At 35.3% G+C, this 19,018-nt stretch overlaps 3 protein-coding genes across 4 annotated transcripts; 1 reads left to right on the top strand and 2 right to left on the bottom strand.

The window, feature by feature from the left end:
• The first annotated feature begins 412 nt into the window (after window positions 1-412).
• On the top strand, window positions 413-6,950 carry LOC136412251 (uncharacterized). 2 transcript variants are annotated; one of them, XM_066395266.1, is made up of 8 exons: window positions 413-553; window positions 1,012-1,138; window positions 2,205-2,412; window positions 2,604-2,793; window positions 3,173-3,329; window positions 3,525-3,704; window positions 4,990-5,697; window positions 5,761-6,949. In XM_066395266.1, exons 2-8 carry the CDS (start codon window positions 1,087-1,089, stop codon window positions 6,450-6,452), a joined length of 2,187 nt encoding a protein of 728 aa, XP_066251363.1. In that variant the 5' UTR covers window positions 413-553; window positions 1,012-1,086; the 3' UTR covers window positions 6,453-6,949. The 2 variants fall into 2 exon arrangements, with proteins under 2 accessions (XP_066251363.1, XP_066251362.1); XM_066395265.1 differs by having other exon boundaries at window positions 4,990-6,950.
• Window positions 6,951-6,999: 49 nt separating this feature from the next.
• LOC136412253 (facilitated trehalose transporter Tret1-like) lies at window positions 7,000-13,705 on the bottom strand. Its single transcript, XM_066395268.1, has 8 exons — window positions 13,376-13,705; window positions 13,285-13,325; window positions 10,610-10,812; window positions 10,355-10,557; window positions 8,708-9,042; window positions 8,427-8,653; window positions 7,513-7,785; window positions 7,000-7,448 (listed from the first exon to the last, which is right to left on the bottom strand). The coding sequence occupies exons 2-8, from the start codon at window positions 13,290-13,292 to the stop codon at window positions 7,060-7,062; spliced, it is 1,638 nt and encodes a 545-aa protein (XP_066251365.1). The 5' UTR covers window positions 13,293-13,325; window positions 13,376-13,705; the 3' UTR covers window positions 7,000-7,059.
• A 1,269-nt stretch (window positions 13,706-14,974) lies between these two features.
• LOC136412024 (facilitated trehalose transporter Tret1-2 homolog) lies at window positions 14,975-17,361 on the bottom strand. The gene is made up of 3 exons (XM_066394877.1): window positions 17,013-17,361; window positions 16,160-16,362; window positions 14,975-16,108 (listed from the first exon to the last, which is right to left on the bottom strand). Exons 1-3 carry the CDS (start codon window positions 17,239-17,241, stop codon window positions 14,975-14,977), a joined length of 1,566 nt encoding a protein of 521 aa, XP_066250974.1. The 5' UTR covers window positions 17,242-17,361.
• Between the last annotated feature and the right edge of the window lie 1,657 nt (window positions 17,362-19,018).

Raw genomic sequence — 19,018 nt, 5'->3', positions numbered from 1 at the left:
AAATAGAGCCTTAAAGATAAGTCTTGTGGCTTAGGTTAGTTAATCCAGTTTGGGTTACTTTTTCGCCCTTCCCTGTCCTTACATTACCCGCCCCCTAGAAGGAATGTATCCATCACATCAGTTAGTATTGATGTATTGCGAGGGCCACAATAAATACATACTATGTATGTTGCCTGTTTTATGCTACTATGATTATGAATTCACCTGTTTTCCTGTATTATAATGAACCGCTTAGTGGCCGTCAAACGGTATAATAAAGAGCCCTTTATAATCCAATCGGACATAAAGAAATTAACGGCCATATTTGATTCAACTCGAGTGTTTATTTTCACAATAAAAAGTTGTTATTTATTTATATTAAATTTTATTCCTTACAGTCGTTTAATTTGAAAGGAATAGTTAGTAGGTACTTCGAATAGAGACCTGTGCGTGTCAGAATAAACCTGAAAGTACTTTTACGAATTTTAGAAATCGTCTCACATGGGTAATAATTAGCAGATTAGTTCTGCAAAGGTGACTTGTTCTACTGAGAAAACTATTATCATTATACAAGGTGAATTTTTAGTATTCCAGATTACTAATATTTCATTTGATATTTATTAAAACACCATTTTTGAATACCATTTTTGATCATTATCCTAATGAATACAGGGTAATTCATTAGGATAATGATAAATGTAAAATATATTTCTTTAATGGATCATCGCACTAATTTCTTAACGATGTCTTCAGATGGCAAACCACAGTTTTAGGATTACATAGTTGGCACACGATTATCCACTTTAAATTTGAATAATAAATAAACTGCTAGGTGTACGTTTAACGAAACATAAACCTTTAGAATCAACAATAAGTATAGACGTTTTATTTCATGTGTTTAAAAATATGACCAAGGATGAATTTAAAAAAAATTATGTCCCCTACTTACTTGCTGCCTAAAAGGGTCCTTAATTCGTTGATACTGTGTAATGCATTGGCTAGAATTAACAATTATTGCGTTATTGGTTTCAGATATTTAGAGTACACTTCACCTTTAGTTTATAACAAGGTCATGTGAGAATATTTCTGAAAACTTAACAAGAAACAATGGGGAAGAAGAGAGAGAAATTTAAGGCTGATAAATCGTCAGCAAACGAAGGTGAGATTATTTTATTTAACACTCGCCTGAAATATAAGGTGAATCTTAAGTAAGGGTTTTATTTTAACACGACATAGCCCTCAAAAAACTCAGCAAAATTTTTATGTAACATTTTTTCGAAATTTCAATAACAACCGAAACATGTACTCATGAAAGTTTTAATAAATAATAAAACCTTTAATTATTATTCACTCCGAGACTGCCTACAAAAGGTGTTCGAAATTGTCGCCATTGGTTTCATTTACACAAATTGTTGTTCGCCTTATCCACGACTCTATAGGTGGTGCTAAAACAGATCTTTTGTCTCGAATTATTTCTGCGGTGTTTTTCCCGTTCACGTAACTCTGCCATTGTTAATTTCAATCGTAAACACCAAACTTTATATATAACTCCACAGATAAAAATCACATAGATTTAAATCTGGTGATTTCGCGGCCCATCTTGTCGGTCCATTGCGATCCATTCACCTGTTAGAAAATTGATAATTTAAAAAATACCGCGCTTTTTTTGGAATATTTTTCATACGCACAAATTTCGGTTGTTTTTGTTATTTCGAAAAAACGTTATATAAAAATTTCGCCTAGTTTTTTGAGATTTATGTCATGTTAAAACAGAAAACCTTTACTCTCACTCAATACGCGAAGTTCTTGGTTGGTGAACCTATCCGTAGCATTTTTTCTTATCATTGATGAAAAGCTATAGACTAAGATTCCTTCACCCTGTTTGATGAAAACCTTTGGAAGCTAGAAGCCTTCCTTTCGTCTCTCCAGAAGTGCTGGCTGAAGCTGCTAATTACTCGTTCGCAGATGGTCAAATGTGTCGACCAATTGCTCATTTTCCCACGATTTCAAAAATAATAGAAAAATTAATAAAGGAAAGAATGATATTTTCTGTGTAGAGTAGTTCGATTTATTACTCGCACATACTTTAACGTTCTTCGCTTATCTTCCTGAGATGTGCTAAAAAAAAATGGATCAAGGAAAAAATGAAAATTCGATACAGTTCTTGGCATATTTCATGTATTGTGCTGATTATGCGTGATTAACATTTAAAGGCATCTTTTCAGTAACTTGTTCAGCAGTTCTAGACAAAACGAAGTCTTCCAGAAGTCCCGTTGTTATTCCAGAAAAAATGTTTAAATCGATTGAAGATTATATGCTGCAAACTGCAGCTCCGTATAGAAATGTATTTCTGTCAGTGAAAGAGTATCCTAAAATTGCTCGACCAAATACGCAAGGGAGTAAGGCAACTCATTTAATTGTGTTTTGTTTAAGGTAAGTGTTTATTTTGTGTGTGTCTGAATCTTACATTAAAAGACAAGTTTCGTAAGACCTCACATTACCGCACACATACAAGCTTACGAATCTCTGACAGTGTGCAATGGGATTCAGTCTAAGTTAGTTATGTTTTTTCCAAGGATTATTTTTGTTGGTAAGTTGATAGTTGCACTTTTATTTCATTTCAGGATTATACAGGCAGATATCTTCAATCCAATCGCCATGGTTGAACTAAATAAACGCGTTGACCACGTGGATAAGCTAGTAACTATATGGAAAGCATTGATTCAAGATCTGAGTATTTTAAGATTGATCGTGGTTGGCTCAATTTCCCCAGCTTCCATACTGTTTCATAACATTTTAGAGAAACTGACTGAGGTAATTTTTATTTACATGTAAAAGTGACTGTTTACGATCCATCCATGAAGCCTTTATGGAGACAAAGGACATAATTATTTATTTTTGGAATGAGCTACATGTGACTTTTTACGCAAGTTTTATTATTATATCTGTTTCTGCATTTATCACCAAATTTATCTCTATTTGATAGCTATTTATATTAAACACTTTAACTCTACTAAACTACTCCGGCCTGCAGGACAAATCCAGTCCTTACCGGACACTTTTGTAGTGCTGCGTTAGTCAAATTTATTACGTTCTCATGCAATTCTGGTACGAGGTTTGGGTAAAAACCCATTTTTAGTGGACTAACGCAACCCCGATTGTAACTTTATATTTTCTATCCTTTATCTCTTAGAAACCTTACTCAAACGATGACACTGACCCAATTATTTATTCTGTTTGGCCATATAAAAAAATTCTTCATCTGTACGATGCTAGACTACTAATGGAGGAATTGCAAACCGTTTTTCATGAACGTGGCGAGATAGTGTTTCTTACACGCTCAGATGCAGGTATTGTAAAGTATGATGCGATCGAGTTAGTTTTTGTTTACCTTACAAGTGCGGAAAGTGAACATTTACGGTACATGTAAAGCAAGTAACTTTCTGCATTGGCAATTTTCATCGGCAAAGATAAAATAAATCAAATCAATTAAAACACAATATTCATTTAATAAGTCGATCGTTTCAATTTTTTACATGTTTTAGAAACCTTAACGAATTCGCCAAATAACTTGGATGTATACTGTGCCAATTGGAAGGACATTGTAGCTGCATTGACCTTAAACCTTGTTGAATGTGCTTACACGTCCCAATCTTCCTCGGCACGGCATATTCATATTTTCAATGCCACGTTCAAGGAAACTTTCCAGAAATACGTCTCCAGAGGTATGTGTGCCACGCCTCTGTATATAGGATGTTACATGTCGTCATGGAGATGTTTCAGGAGACGATGGTACTCTACAAAATAGTAAAAAAATGTTAATAGAACCATGGTCAAAAACACACCATTCTCGATGTACAGGGTGGCAAAGTATCGCATTTTTTCTCATATTTTGCGTTTTTCTTAGGTATGCTTTTAGTTAAAATTTTGAAATTTCGTACACCTATTTTTCAAGGCCTTTTACAACAAAATGTCAAAATTGTCGGTACCCATATACAGGGTATTATGTTTTTTTAAGTCGTGTATTATTTTATGATTTACATCTTTTTTTGAAACACCCTGTATGATTTCTGATACAAAATTTAAATTAATTCTTCACTTTTTTATCTTTTTGGTCTCTTACAATACTTTCGTATCTTTCACCATTTCTGCAGAATTTGTTTAAATATCTATCGATGCAAATTAAGGATGTAAAGAAAGTAAGAAAAAAATCATTTGGCTCAGTCATTAACTATCTGAAGCAATTCGTAACGTTTAATCAAATTTCTTAAAATAAAAATATATCTAAACGATAACAAAATTATAGAAGCTGTTGAAAATATTCTTTAAAAAATGTGAAAGTTTGCCACCCCGTATATCGGACATGGTGCTTTTTTCACCATGGGTCTATTAGCATTTTTTATTATTTCGCAAAGTACTATCGCTCCCTGAAATATTCCCATAATGATATGTTACACTCTGTATAATGTATTTAATAATTGTTGTTTTTTAAATGTTTAGAGGTTTATTAGATAGGTAGCGATTGTAGAGTGTAACCAAAGCGCAAAACAGCGTTTGCTTAACAAGTCCCCCATCTTTTGATTTTGGGTCAAAATTGAACCTAAATGTAGGAAAGGACCAGTGGTGCACATATAATTTCCTTAAATATGAGAAATGTTTCACAACTGTACCATGGCACGGGGGTTATCTGGATAGTCTATGGGACTACTTGTAGACACGCCCCGATACATAAGACAAAAAGTTGAATAGTAAAAACCGTAGTGAAAAGACCCAATGCAAGTAAATGGGTTCTAAGTAGTTCAAGGCGTTATTCAAGTAATTCGCGTGTTATGTATTGATATATTCGTGTTTAAATAAAGTTTGTTGAGTCTCAGAAGATCTAAGAAATAGTCTCACTTATCGTCGAATCTAAAGAAATGTTACGATAACTATTCGAACAGAAATACATGAATGGTGCTATGGGAGCTTACTGTAGCCACGCCTTATTCATGCTTAAATGTTTTTTTCCAGATATGTTACGTTCATCAACCAAAGATTCTACGAGACGTTTCCTAAGTCTGCTGTTTCCCTTCGCTGAGTTCCTTAACGATAATGTTCATATGAACCCAAAAGGCATACAATTATTATATGACCAAAATGAAAATCTTCGGATTGCTCTAGCCACAGCACGATTTGGATTTTTTTATTTAGACACTTTTAGCGAGGAAAGCATTTCAGAGGACGACAATACGAAAGTCGAAAGTAACGTTATTCCTGCAAAGCTACAAGGCTGCCTAAATAAAACTCGTGAGAAAATTCCTATCGAAAAGAGGTTTGATGCATTTGACATGTTTCTGCGGAAGATGATAATTGACGATTACAAATTATTTAAAAAGTCGTTGAGGTCAAATGAGGATACGGTCACAGAAGTTGCCGAAAGTGATGTTTCGGAAAAAACGCAAGGACCGGATTGTACTAGAATTCTAAAGGAGTACTTCCAATCTCTTCTTCAAAAAAAAATCTCTTTGTCGAGTACCGACAGTACCGAAAAAAAACCTGTAATTAGTGACTTACTAGAACAAAACGTTCCTCAACCCGATAAACCTGAGTGTAGTTCCTCCAATACTCCTGACGTCGCTGTAGAATCAGACAGTAATGTTATACCAGAACCTACCTGTTCGAATAAAGAAGTAATAAATCAAGATAATGACAACGGCAAAAACAAAGGAGACCGCATTGGTGATTTAAAGCTTGAACGTGTTATTGACAAATTTCCTAATGATGCTTTATTAAATCTCTTAGGTCCCGGAAAAGCCCTGTTACTGAGAAGAACCTGTGAACTACAGACAAGCCAAGAAGATGAACGAAGTGCCACTGGAACGGTCTCCCAAAACATTGATGAAAAGTGCAACCCCAGCGTCTCGGGGGTTGTTAACTTGGATGCTGATATAAAAAATCTGAGCCTTGATTCAACCACTCCACAGAAGCCCTCTGCCACAGATAGCACTAGTTCAAGTAAGCACGGAGCTATTCCTAAGGTCCGAAAGCAGCGAAAGGACTCCGAAACTCAAGAGTCTGACGAAGAACAAGAAATTGACTACAGTGACTATAGGAATGAACTTTTGTCGACTCTCTCGTCTTGTGATAAAGAGAAACCTGATTGTGATGATGTTTTTTTAGATAGAGACAAGTTTAATGAATTAGTTAGCCTTATACCTGATCAATATGAGACCTTGCGTCTCACCACCGATTGGCTGTGCACTTTCAACGGTTACATTAAGCTTAAGGAAATTGTGCTAAAGCGGCAGGCCAGAATGATTAAGTCGAAACTGCTGTGTTTAGATCATATTGATTTTTTCATAAACACACTTACAAGGTCCCGAAAAGATGACAATTCCTTTGATTGGGAAATGTACAAGTTTATGGACTTCGATTGCACGTATAACTTTATGCGTTCGGGTGATGGTGTGTACGTTTTATCTGAAGATGGTTAGGGGTCTCTATATTTTTTTGTCTATTTCTGTATTATGACATCATTATCGATATAATGAATTTTTTTACGTATTTTTTTCATGTTTAATTGTTGTTTTGCTGTTTTTTCCGTTCCATATATATTTTTTCCTCATCAGAATTTCTACACTACTGGTGCTAACCGCTAATTTTTAATGAGTTTTAAATTTGTTTTTTAGCAAGCAAGGTCCAAGTAATAACTAGTAACAAAAAAAATCAAGGGAAAATCTATAAATTTCCTTGCTCAAATTAAATTGCTACATCTTAAAAAGTTATGATACGCCAATGATTTATAGTATATCCACTGTCGTAAAGGTGTTCTATGAGTTGAAAAATCCTCAGTGGAAGCAGGGGCGTATTTCATGAAATGTTTTGCTTAAGATGAAAATATATTCAATTCACGTTTAAATATACACTTTATTGGAATTAGAAGTATCCTATAATAGGTACTTAATGTGTATGTAGTTAGGTAGATATTTTTTAATTATATAAAATTAAAATAGTTATTATTATTTTATAATGTTCTCGTTGGCTTAAATTTTCCTATACCGAAAATAACGGACTAATAAGAAAATATCAACAATGTTTATATCACAATTTCACGTCAGTATCCCCATTTTGCTTGACAATATCTCCGTCGAAAGCAGCATTAGTTTCGCCACTCTGATTTTCCAAATCATGTCCCTTTTTCTTTAATCTCCTCATCTTAATGAAATGGTTAACCCCCCGATCGAGCTTTTTTCCACCTCCGAAATGCTCGGTGATTTGGAATAAAGTTTTTCCTTCTGTTTCGGGAAGCCAGAAGTATAATGCTACAAATCCTAAGAGAGCAACGAAGCTATAAAACCAAAATGTTCCAGGTAGGGTCAATACGGAGATCATGGAAAAGAAAATTTTGTTAGATATAAACCCTAAGATGTAGCTGGCTGCGCCGGAGAATCCACTAGCCGGAGCCCGAATTTTACTGTAGTACACTTCTCCTGCAAAGGAAAAATGAAATTAGAACCTATAATCATCAATTAATCAAGTGCTTTTGCCACGTACCAATAAGCATCCAAGGTAGAATTCTAATCCCGGCATGTGAGAAGAACGCAGCTGTTACAAGAAATGTCATTGGTAGCCAGTTCTGTTCATCTTTCGTTGATCTTGCTACTGTTCCCGCAGTCTGTAGCTTCGTTACATTTATCGTCTGAGCATAAGTAGCTACTATAAAGAAACATAAACCCGTCCCGATAAGTGAGACGAAGTTCATTTTTCTTTTTCCTGTGAAGTGGACGAGAGTGGAACTTAGAATACACCCCAATGCTTCCGCGACACCTGAAGTCCACGAAACAACACGAATTTTAGAAAAACGAACGTTTCTATGTTCAGTTAAATATTTATTTTGAGGTGAACATACAGGGTGTTTCAGAAAGGCACTGTCAAATTTGAGTTTATAAAAGACATTACGGTAGAAAATTTTTGCATATAAACCCTTAGACGAAAATAAGCCGTTTTGGTTCTGGAGCAATTTTTGTCCAAAAACGTAATATTTTCCCGGTGGCACTAAAAAAGATACTTAATATTTTGCTGCACGAAAAGATAAGCTGGCATCACTCCCTAACAGTTCTTCGTTGGTGGCTACACGGGTTTCGTAGTCTAAGAACTTTGATGTAACCCCAGAGGAAAAAATCCAACAGGGTTAAACCGGGACTTCCGCGGGCTATCCGATAGGTTTGCCTCTTCGTTGTAGGTTTAGGTGATTCTGCATATGGCGGGCAAAATGTGAAGATGAACCGTCATGTTGGAATCACATTATACCTATATCTATCAAAACGGCTCATTTTCCACTAGGGGTTTATATGCAAATGTTTTTCACTGCAATGTGCTCTATAATTTCCTCAAGTTTGGCATCACCTTTTTGAAATATCCTATATGTTAAAGAGGTATTATGATAACACACTAGTTCTACAACTCACCTAACATTATTGTGGCATAATACTTGTCAATAGGTGCCTTCAAGGTAGTGAAGATATTTACGGCATATGTTTGAAGTGTTGTCATACCAGAAAAATGACCAAGTCCAAAAGTAAATGTAACTAAGCCAAAAGGCCATAGGAAGTTCTTTTTTGTATAAAGCTTTAAATTATTTTTAACTTGAGTGAATTTTGATTCAGAATTGAGACCTGTGGAAATATGGGCACGTCTGAAAAAGTGAATTAACAATACACCGGGGAAATTTTATTATTGGTGCTCTCACTCATTTTCCGTATTCTTTTTTAATTGCTCATAAAGTTCTTTAAAATCCTGCTCCGCTTCTTCCATTTCCAGCCATCCCTTAAGCCAAGCAATGCTTTTCTGGGCATCTTCCAGCCGATTTTTTGATATCAGCCAATAAGGGCTTTCTGGTACAAGAAATAGCAGGATACAAGAAGTAATCGGCAATATCGCACTAACCAAAGCTACAGATCTCCAATGCAAAAATGTGCCCAAAAGGAACTGAATCAAAATGCCCGATATTACAGCCACAGTGGAAGTTGATGCTAATACGCCTCGTAGATTTGGTGTTGTGACTTCTGCCAGGTATGTGAGAGTCTATAAAATTAATTTTGGAAATTACTAATAGGTGCAAAGTGGAGCAAAAGTAATTACTCAATTACCCAACATGGCAAATTTGTTTGTTAATAAAAAGATATTTTAAATTAATTTATCGTAGGGAAAAACCTCCTTAGGATCAATTCCAAATCTGTAAATAAAAACTCTGAGATTTATTCAGAATTTACTGAATTAAAAAAATTATTTTGAGACTCTGTAGAATGAAAATAATCAACTTTTGTATAAGGCAAGTTGAGCGAATTGCTCCGTTCTTGTACCCTCTAGCCCCAATATTGGAATTCTCTGTATAATCTCAGTCGCAGGACAAAAGTTTATTGATTTATTCCAGGTCAATGTTAATTCTCACAATAATCTTTCTTTCGCTTTTTTTTGCCCCAAAAAAACTTATAACTATTCCATTCACGATAATCTGTTGTTTTTACAGCCTTTCTTAGCTGAGATAAAAAAGCTATCAATACCTGACCTTCTTTATGCACAATACCATTTAATTTAATCTCTCCAAGAATTAGGTTTGCTGTAGTTGTTGTTGCAGTCAATGATGTTTATCTTCCTCCGTGTAAGTGAAGCTAATGAGGAATTTCAAACCATCATCATTTACAAGATCCAAGAATACTCCTATTCGGGTTCCTAGGGGTTTTGCCCTAAAGTCTGTGACGGTGAAAAATGTCTGTTTGTCTGTTGACAATTTCCTCAACACTTTCAATAAATTATTAGTCTCAAGCCCGTTTAGCTAACCATCTAGAAATCTAGGGATGCTTTTCGAGCGAAAGAGAAGAGGATAAATTCTTCACAAAGGCATTTGATTATTGAAAGTTCCTTCATAGACTTCTGAGAAAATCACGGTCTGTTGTCTTAATGAGTTCAGATTACCTCCTCACATATCGACAAATTTGATATATTTTTGGAAGTTTTGCTGGTTAGTTCAAGCTGGTTAGGCAGGGATATTTCAAATAGAGCAATGATTCCATGTCAAATTGGAAAAATTGTACGAGGGTAGATGCTAAATATTTCATTCGAGCCTGGAAGTGTAAGAGAATATGATAAAACGGCTTTACCTCAGTGCTTAATAATTTGCACTCGATATGGTCACCTGTGCAAATTACCCTGGAAGGCCCTTAGTGATTTAAATAACATATGAATGAATATTATATTGAAATATTATGCGTTGTCTTGTTGAATTTTATATATTTTTATTTTGTTATTTTTTAACATTTTTCATATTTTCATTTTTTAAATTATTTTGATGTTGCTATTTCCGATATCTCAAATGTAACAGTAATTAGGTACTTACAGGTGCTTCTAATAGTCCTCCGCTTACTCCCGTAATACAGGACGCGAGAAATACATGCCAGGGGTACTTTGCAAAGTGGAACAATAGCCAAGCTCCTACAAAGGGTAAATTGACCAATTGCATAGATCGTCTTCTTCCGATCGGTTGAGTTAAAAATCCAGATAGCAGACAACCCAGTGGTACACATAACAAATTTACTGATCCTAGTTTTAACCAGAAATTACTTTGCGCACTGCAGTGTTGTACTCCTATTACCTATCCATGAAATAGCGTCCTGATTTAGCACAATTTCTTCCTCTGGATCACCACCTGATAAGCTAGGAATGAGGATAGTGGGAAACCCCAAGGACATGCCAAATGCAAGAAGTAGCACATTTTTAACACTAACGGCTAGAATTTGTGGCAGAGATTTTCTTATAGAAGATATCTTTGCTTTTGCAGGTGATTGCGATTTTTCCCTGCAAAAAAATGCCATAGGTAAGGTGTAGTAGAATCTAGTATCTAGTAAGTATAGTAAGCAGTAATCTAGTAGTGGTGAGTAGAATCTAGGTATCTTTGAGAAACGCATATACAGGGTGTAACATATCGTTATGGAGATATTTCAGGGGGCGATAGTACTCCACAAAATAATTTTAAAAATGCTAACTCAAGGCATACGGGAGAAAAACGCAAAATATGAGAAAAATGTGAAACTTTGTCGCCCTATATATCGAGAATGGTACGTTTTTGTCCATGGGTCTATTTGCATTTTCTTATTATTTTGCAGAGTACTATCGTTCCCTGAAATATTTGCATGATGATATGTTACACCCTGTAGAAAAACACATATCTTTGCGCACTTTAACTATTCTTGCAATGCTTTGTTTCCATTTGAGTAGTCCATAAAAGTGTCTGGTAAGTAATTTTTTTGTGTGTGGGGAATGAATAGCTTTCACCGGCAAGTGATGAAAAATTGCAAATACAATTAAGGAATTAGATTGCTTGATTCGAATTTTAATTGCAATATAATAGAGTTATGTCACTAGTTAAGCATTAGGAAACAGAGATTAGCCTTAACACTTCACATTTTTTTAAAGCCAGTTTTTCAATATCCGGTTAAGGAACGACAGATGCAAGTAACAACTGACTGGTAGATGAAATGTTTTTCAAACTGAAATTAAGTCGTGACCAACTTCTGAAGTAAGGACCGCCATGAAGTATCTGCGCAAGTAACAGAGACAATGTGACTGATGGTTAACTGTCATTGTGAGTTCCTTCACATGCACTACAGCAGGTAATTCAAAAACCGAGCTTAAGATAACCTTAATATTGTAGATGGAGGTAACTTAAGAATTTGCTGTTCATGTAATGCCTGCAGGGTTTTTTTTTAACATGAGCCATAGAAGTTCTAGTGCAACATATTTTGCTTTTTTTTTCAAATGAGTCATATGCAAATTGACCTAACAGGTGTAGTCGCTATTTATGAAGATGGTATTACAGCTGAAATTATATAATAAGTTGTTACCGGAGCGTTCAGAGAAGTGCAGATTTTCGCCGAAAAGGAATTCATGTGTCTTTTTATGCTCCTCAGAAACGGGTAGCAGGGAAGTTCGTAACTGGGTTTCTTTGGAATTTTGATTAAAGGCTTCTCATTCAACCCAACAGGTAATGTCACCACTTGAACTACCTACATAAATTAGGACCCGTCAGGTAATTTTATCTAATAATAGTTAATAAAGACGCTCTTATAACGGAATAATCAAGCCAATATGGTTTTCCCATCTTTGAAGGTCAAGAATCGTAATAGAAGCGCTTATTAACATATGTAAACGCTTGTGCAAATATACTTTTTAACAATACTTATATCCTGACCACGTATTAAATGTATACATCTTTTGCACACGTAAACATGATATAGCCGAAGGATTCTGGAAAGGAGGACCAAAAGACTCCTTTCCAGAATGCTGAAAAAACCAGATGTTCTGTATCATATTTTTTGCCAGTAATTTAAAACTGGGGACAGTTGCTAACAAATCAATAAGGTGAAGATGATATTAAAACGTCTGGAATTAAATAGCCAGGGGCGTAGCACAAAAAAGATTCGATGGGCACAAGGGTGTCTGTTCCCAAAAAAATTTTCCTATAGATGCTCATTAACCATTGATCTTTAATCACTTTTTCCGACTAACTGAGTAAAACAAAAAAGAAATCCTTCAGACAACATGTAAGGTAAGTAATATCTCGGAAACTATTGGTGATGGTGCCCAGAGCACCTGTTTAGCTGTAAACGATTATTTATTTGTCTCTAAAATGAACCAATAAACTTGCAGTGTGATGAAACAAATCTCGTTTTTTACGGACTAAACGAAAACGGTTCCTCTTTAATGACACGAGTCCGGCTGCAAAGTAGCACTTTTATTACTTAAACATTAAGACGTTTTTCGTTCACTTCAAGTTTGATAGATAAATGACAGCAAAACACATTTACTGGCTAGGCAGTAAAAATACATATATGAAATATATAAAAATCAGAGAAGAAAATAGGTGCTGTGATGAAATGCTGCATGGAGTAAAAGAATAGTTTTTACTTCGAGCGGTAGTAAATGTGCTACTTTTTCGCCGTATGAAGTAAATAACTATTAAATAACGCGGAAAAGAGGGATCAAAATTGTGAAATAATCTAAAGCACTAAACCTGCTTTTCTGTCTACTACCTACCTTTAAAATTAATAAGTGTAAGTGATTTGAAGGAGTTTAAATTTGAATTGTCGCCAGCTTTTAAAATTATTTTCTTGGTGATGATGCTACAAGTTCATAATGTCCAAGCAGAAAATGTGGAAGTTCATTGACATATAACAATCTGTAAAGTATCCGCGTGTCTGGTTTGGTACAGGAATTCTTCGAATCACTCAAGTGAAATGTTATGAACCTTTATTAAAAAAATTCACTTACCCTTCCATTGTTATTTCTCTTTTTTCTCAAAGGTAATTTTTCTAAAAAATTTGGCTTCAATAATCAATCGAATCCCGTAAATATATCTTACCTTCGTGTTATTTCCACAGTGACATTATACAGGGTCAAAAAGCAAAACCGTAAAAAATTACGCGAGCATGTCGAACTGTCCAACCGACCTCCACTTCATTTCCACACGTTACATTTATATTATTTCCTATTAACACACATTGTTTCGTTCAACAGTGTCTTATCGACACTTATATTGCTCATGCCTCATAAAGCTAAATGCGGAAATAGCATACAATTATATACCTACTACGAATCTACATACTTATTGTATTAATATTTAGCGAGAACTGTTCGTGTATATAGTAAAGGCTACACTATCGAAGGTACTCTTGAGTGAATCTAGTTGTTGCAGCACTCTCTCTTTTTATTAGGTGTTGTGGTAGTGGAATTTCAAACGAAATCCATGGAGGATGATACCGCTTATTGAATCTATCAATTTATTATGTTTTCCCTGCGTCAGAACAAATAAAAGTAAATTAACTAGGTAAGTAATATTTTTATGAAACAAGAATTAGCTTTAGAGTTTCTTGGAAAACTTATAATGGAATAATTATTTTCTTAGAGGTTTCTTCTAGGCTTGTTTTTATTCCTCCAAATCCATCGTCAAGGCAATTCTCCATGCAATGGATCCAAAACGCTATACCGTGGACTCAGCAACAGATATTCAAAATGATGGTGGGCTAGGAAAGGGAGACTATCAATATCAACATCTTGGTATTACGAAAAACCTAGCAGAATTCTAACACACTTCTTTAATGTAGTATACAAAATCATTCGTTAGTGACCTTCATTAATGCATGATTTTTCCTTGACTCATAGCAAGCCGCGTTTACATCCAACGAATCGCGGCGCGCTATAGGCTCGTTACGTGAGCAACATCTGTCATTCATGACGGCTTTCATTTTCGGCACAAGGAGTTCTGTATCCCGGACGGAAGCGCAGGCGCGCAATAAGTGGAAGGGCTTTTTAATTTTGAAAGTTGAAACGTTTACAATTTTATGAATTTTAGGTTTTTTTAAAAAGCAGTTGGTGGAAAAATTCATTTAACATGCGCATTAATGAATAACTAATAATACACTTGTTCCTTAAATAGCCATTAACTAGAATGTAATTTTTCTAGGTAGAAGTGTTCGTATAATTTCCAATTTTGCGTCGCATGGATCTCGGGTTGTACTTGAAGTCAAACTCAGTATGATTTCACCGTATGTACAGGATCTCTCCAAATTAAAGCGTCATACTTAAACAGTGTAAATTACGTCCAAAAATAACACCAAAACTATATAAATATATGTCGAAAAATGCTTCTTTAACGAGCTATGTTTCTTTAAAGACATAACTCTGATGATGATTATTTTGAAATATTCCCAAAACGGTACAAGATAACTTTATGAAATTTGGTATGATCTTATACCTTTTAAGCCTTAATTTACAGATGTGGCTGAATGGAAAATATTCCGTCAGAGGCGTGCTGCACGGGGGGCGTTGGAGTTAAAAAATGCTACATTTTTTTATGTGTCCGATTTTCTAGTTGCTAATGCAAAATTATGGAACCACATACTCTTCCAAAAAAAAGGGTAGTCGAAGCAAATAAAAATTTTTCAATCAAAATTCCGTCTTGTCAGTACTCATCAAAACCTTTATTAGCAATTCTTTCACGAATAACATTATTCGCAATATCATGAGTTAACTTTGAGGCTTTCTTCCCTACTTTATTGTCCAGTTTTGCACGCCCTGCGTAATGCTCGGTAATTTCAAACAAAGATTTTCCCTCGGTTTCCGGTAATATTAAATATAATACAAATATCCCTAGAAATGCTACAACACTGTACAACCACAAGACCCCTGGGAGGGTTATTCCCTCCACTAAGCTAAGCAGACACTTGTTGGAGATGAAAGCTATAATGTAACCGGTTGCTGCAGATATTCCCGAGGCATTATCCCGAATATCACTAGGATATACCTCGCCCATGATGATCCAAGGCAACGTAAACGTCATGAGGTAACTAAAAAAGGCTATAGAAGGGATGCTGAACAGAGGTATCCAGCTATAGTCAGAATTCCCTACTGCCGTTGTTTCGAAATTTAACACTCCTATGTTATAGGCGTAGATTCCAGTAATCAAGAATCCAATCGAAATTCCTAATTGAGTGGTAAAGCTGAGCCTTCTCTTCCCCATGGGCTTTACCAAAATTATCAGCAAAATGCTGCCTAATATTTCAGCAACCCCCACCAAAATAGTCGCGTAGTAAGAATTGATAGAAACTTTAAGGAGCTCAAATAGCTTAACTGCATAAACATTGATTTGCGGAGTACCAAAGTTGGCCAACACAAAGGTAACACAGATCATCAGATATGGCTTAATAAAGGTCGGTTTACAGTACTCCTTCAAAAAATTTAAACTGCATTTTTCCATGGATGCCTGCAGCTGTTCGGCATCTAATCTGTTACAGATGTTTTGAAATTCTTCCTCAATATTGGCTAAACCGCACCACCCTCTTAGCCATGCCAAGTTCTCCCTAGCCCTTTGAAATTCCTTCCTGGAGATTAGCCAATAAGGCGACTCTGGGATGAACATGAGGAGTACCAATTCAGTAATGGGTATCGAGCCGTTAATAATCGCCATAATCCTCCAGGGAAACACTGTTCCAAGAATAAAAGAGACCATAACTCCTATTGCGATGGCGGCAGTTGAAGTCGAGCATAACGCGCCTCGCAGATTGGCATCAGTGATTTCTACTGTGTAAATCAATGTCTGTAATAATTGAATTGAATTTAAGTTTAGTTAAATGATAGAGAGTCTTACCGGTGCCTCTAGAAGTCCACCCGAAAATCCTGTTAAAAATAAAGCGAAGAAAATGTGCCAAGATTGAGACGCGAAGTAATAGAGTAAGAAGGCTCCGAAGAATAGAATGCAGATGATCTGCATAGAGCGGATTCTTCCAAGTGTACTTGCCATGGTTCCTGATATTAAACAACCGATTGGGACGCTAAGGAAATTTAGGGAACCTGAAATATTCAAAGGAAGATTAAATATTGTACTTTAAGGCCGCTTTCGCCTCTGCAGTTCGTCGTTGAAAGTACCAAATCGAAATATGTAAATAAACAAAAAATTTGCAATGCATCGCTCAAACTAAACTGAAAAACGATGTGAAGCACTTGGGGGTAACAAAACTTCAATTCAGTAATTACATCTGAATTATGAGAATCAACATCTACTAGCACGACTAAGAGGGTACAGGGTGTAACACATTATCGAGATATTTCAGATGGTACTTTGCAAAGTAATAAAAAAATTCTAATAGATCCGTGGCGAAAAACGCACCATTTTCGACATACACGGTGGCAAAATTTCATATTTTGATTTTCTTCACGTATGTCTTGAGATAAATTTTTGAAATTTACAACCATATTTAAATATCATAGCGATTTAATAGCTATTTTTTTGGTGGCTGATTTTTTTGAATACAAGCGAAACGGCAAAGAGTTTTATTACATAGTGTCAGTTGTGTCCGTGGATTAATAGATACTTAACCAAAAAGTGCATTAATGAAGGTGTTTAATAACGGAAATGGTTGTTGACACATGCATTGACTGAGACCTTGAAGATTATTTTTTGTACGAGCTGCCTATTGAACTTTAATCCAATGGATACTTACCAAGCCACGAAACTCCGTCATTATCTAAAACTATAGGTTCGTCTTTGTCGCTTCCAGTCAAATTGGGTATAAGCATAGTGGGCATCCCCAGGGTCAACCCATATACTACCAACAACACATTTTTCACGTTCACTGCCACTATTTGAGCCAAACATATTCTCAATTTTGAGACCTCCTCTTTTACCTCACTGTTATTGATATTCCTATCACATGTCTCTTTAGACCGCATTATACGTATTCACTAAGCAAAATGAAAGAGAAAGTAAATCATCAATATAGCAAAGTTATTTAATAAGGTATTATTGAAAGACTGGTCTTGACACTAATCTGAGTTGGTCTTTTAAGTTTACTGGACAATTTCCTTGACTGAATGATAGTGATGCTTACTCGTCACAAAGTTTGATTGTTTAATTTCACAGGCTGCTAGTTATGTGGTAAAAAATTGTTACATAAATAATGTAATAATTTTTTGTCATAAATATAATGGCACCGTTTGAGTCCGAACGAGTACAAAAACACATGTCTAGTTTCAGATAATATCATAATAATTGCTGTGAACAACAACTGTGATGTTATAAATCATCAAGCTCATTCATGGTAAATTTCACTGACACCTAAACTCTTCATCCCTAAAAATTACTCTAGTCGGCATAGGGCGTGGTGTGAAGTTTAGAAAACTTTTTAATTAATTCCATCAGACAAAGAGTTACAACAAGGCACGCTGACATTCATAATAACATAGGAATAACTCATGTGAAATATCTAATGACTCCGGAGCGAAAATTGCTACCTAAAATCCTAATGGAAAAACAAAGGCGAATGCAAGGTGAATGGCGTTCAAGCTCATAGAGTGGCTTAAAACAGAATTTATAAAGGTTAAAATAACTTAGCTGTTTCTGTGGTAATTGCGATTAATTAACAGTTAATAACAAAATTGGAAGAACAGTACCTACGGTGGTTTGTTGATTGTTGGCATTGATTAAAATTGATTTGTAATTTTCTGAAGATCATACAGAAAATATTTCATACTTATGTTCAGTTTGCCGTTTTTCATAATGTAACATTGAGGGTTGACGTTCAGTGTTGCAATAACGAGAACTTCGTTAGTAACGGACAATAATCGATCGGCAGAGGTGGTCCAGTTCCGTGGCCCCTTAAGTCACCCGATCTAACACCTTTAGATTTCTTTCTGTGGGGACATATAACGTTTCTGGTTTATGAAACGCCAGTGGAAACAAAGCAAAACCTGGTTGCACGAATTACTACGGCATGTGAAGTCCTTCAAAGTGATTATTAAACTTTAACCAAAACCGCAGAAACCACGTATGTTGTAGCGCCTTAGCGCCTTAGGGAAGCATTTCCGAACTTAGGTTCTTATACTCAAATGTCTTCTATTGTTGTTACACTGAATAATCCCTAGAAGTTTAATCCTGTAGTTCTGAATCTCCCTGTATATAATTAAATTTATAACAATGTATACCGAAAGTTCTAGGCAGCTTTAGACCAATGTACATTCATGAAAGCTGGTTCAGAAAAAAAGGTATTCATGCGCTACGTGCATCCAAAATTGCATTCGTGCATATAGCCCTAAAATATCTACTTGTTATATTACTTACGATTAATCTAAAAATGTGTAAGAGAAAAATTATGGGGACAGTCCTTTACACAATGGACTTGTTAAATTTAAAAACCATTCTAAAACAAACAATTCAATTAAGTTTCTTTCTAAAACCCGTCTATTCACGATTCTTTTAAAAACATTTCATTTTCTGAACGCAACTCCTTATATTTGCTACGGTTAAAGTTGTAAAATCATCAATAACAATAATATTAAAGAAACGCTTAGAGGATCAGTCTGTATACGAGGTGCTCCAATTTTAACTTACACCGTTTCAGGGGATGCTAGAAAGTTACTAAATAAGACGATCATGTAAATAAACATCATTAAAAAAAGCATTGTAACAAACATCCAGAGTCTTATACTTAAAATTTGTGTTTGTTTTTTC

This window comes from Euwallacea similis, chromosome 11, assembly GCF_039881205.1.
Source record: "Euwallacea similis isolate ESF13 chromosome 11, ESF131.1, whole genome shotgun sequence".
NCBI classification, from domain to species: Eukaryota; Metazoa; Arthropoda; class Insecta; order Coleoptera; family Curculionidae; genus Euwallacea; species Euwallacea similis.
This window is presented reverse-complemented; position numbering and strand designations above follow the sequence as displayed.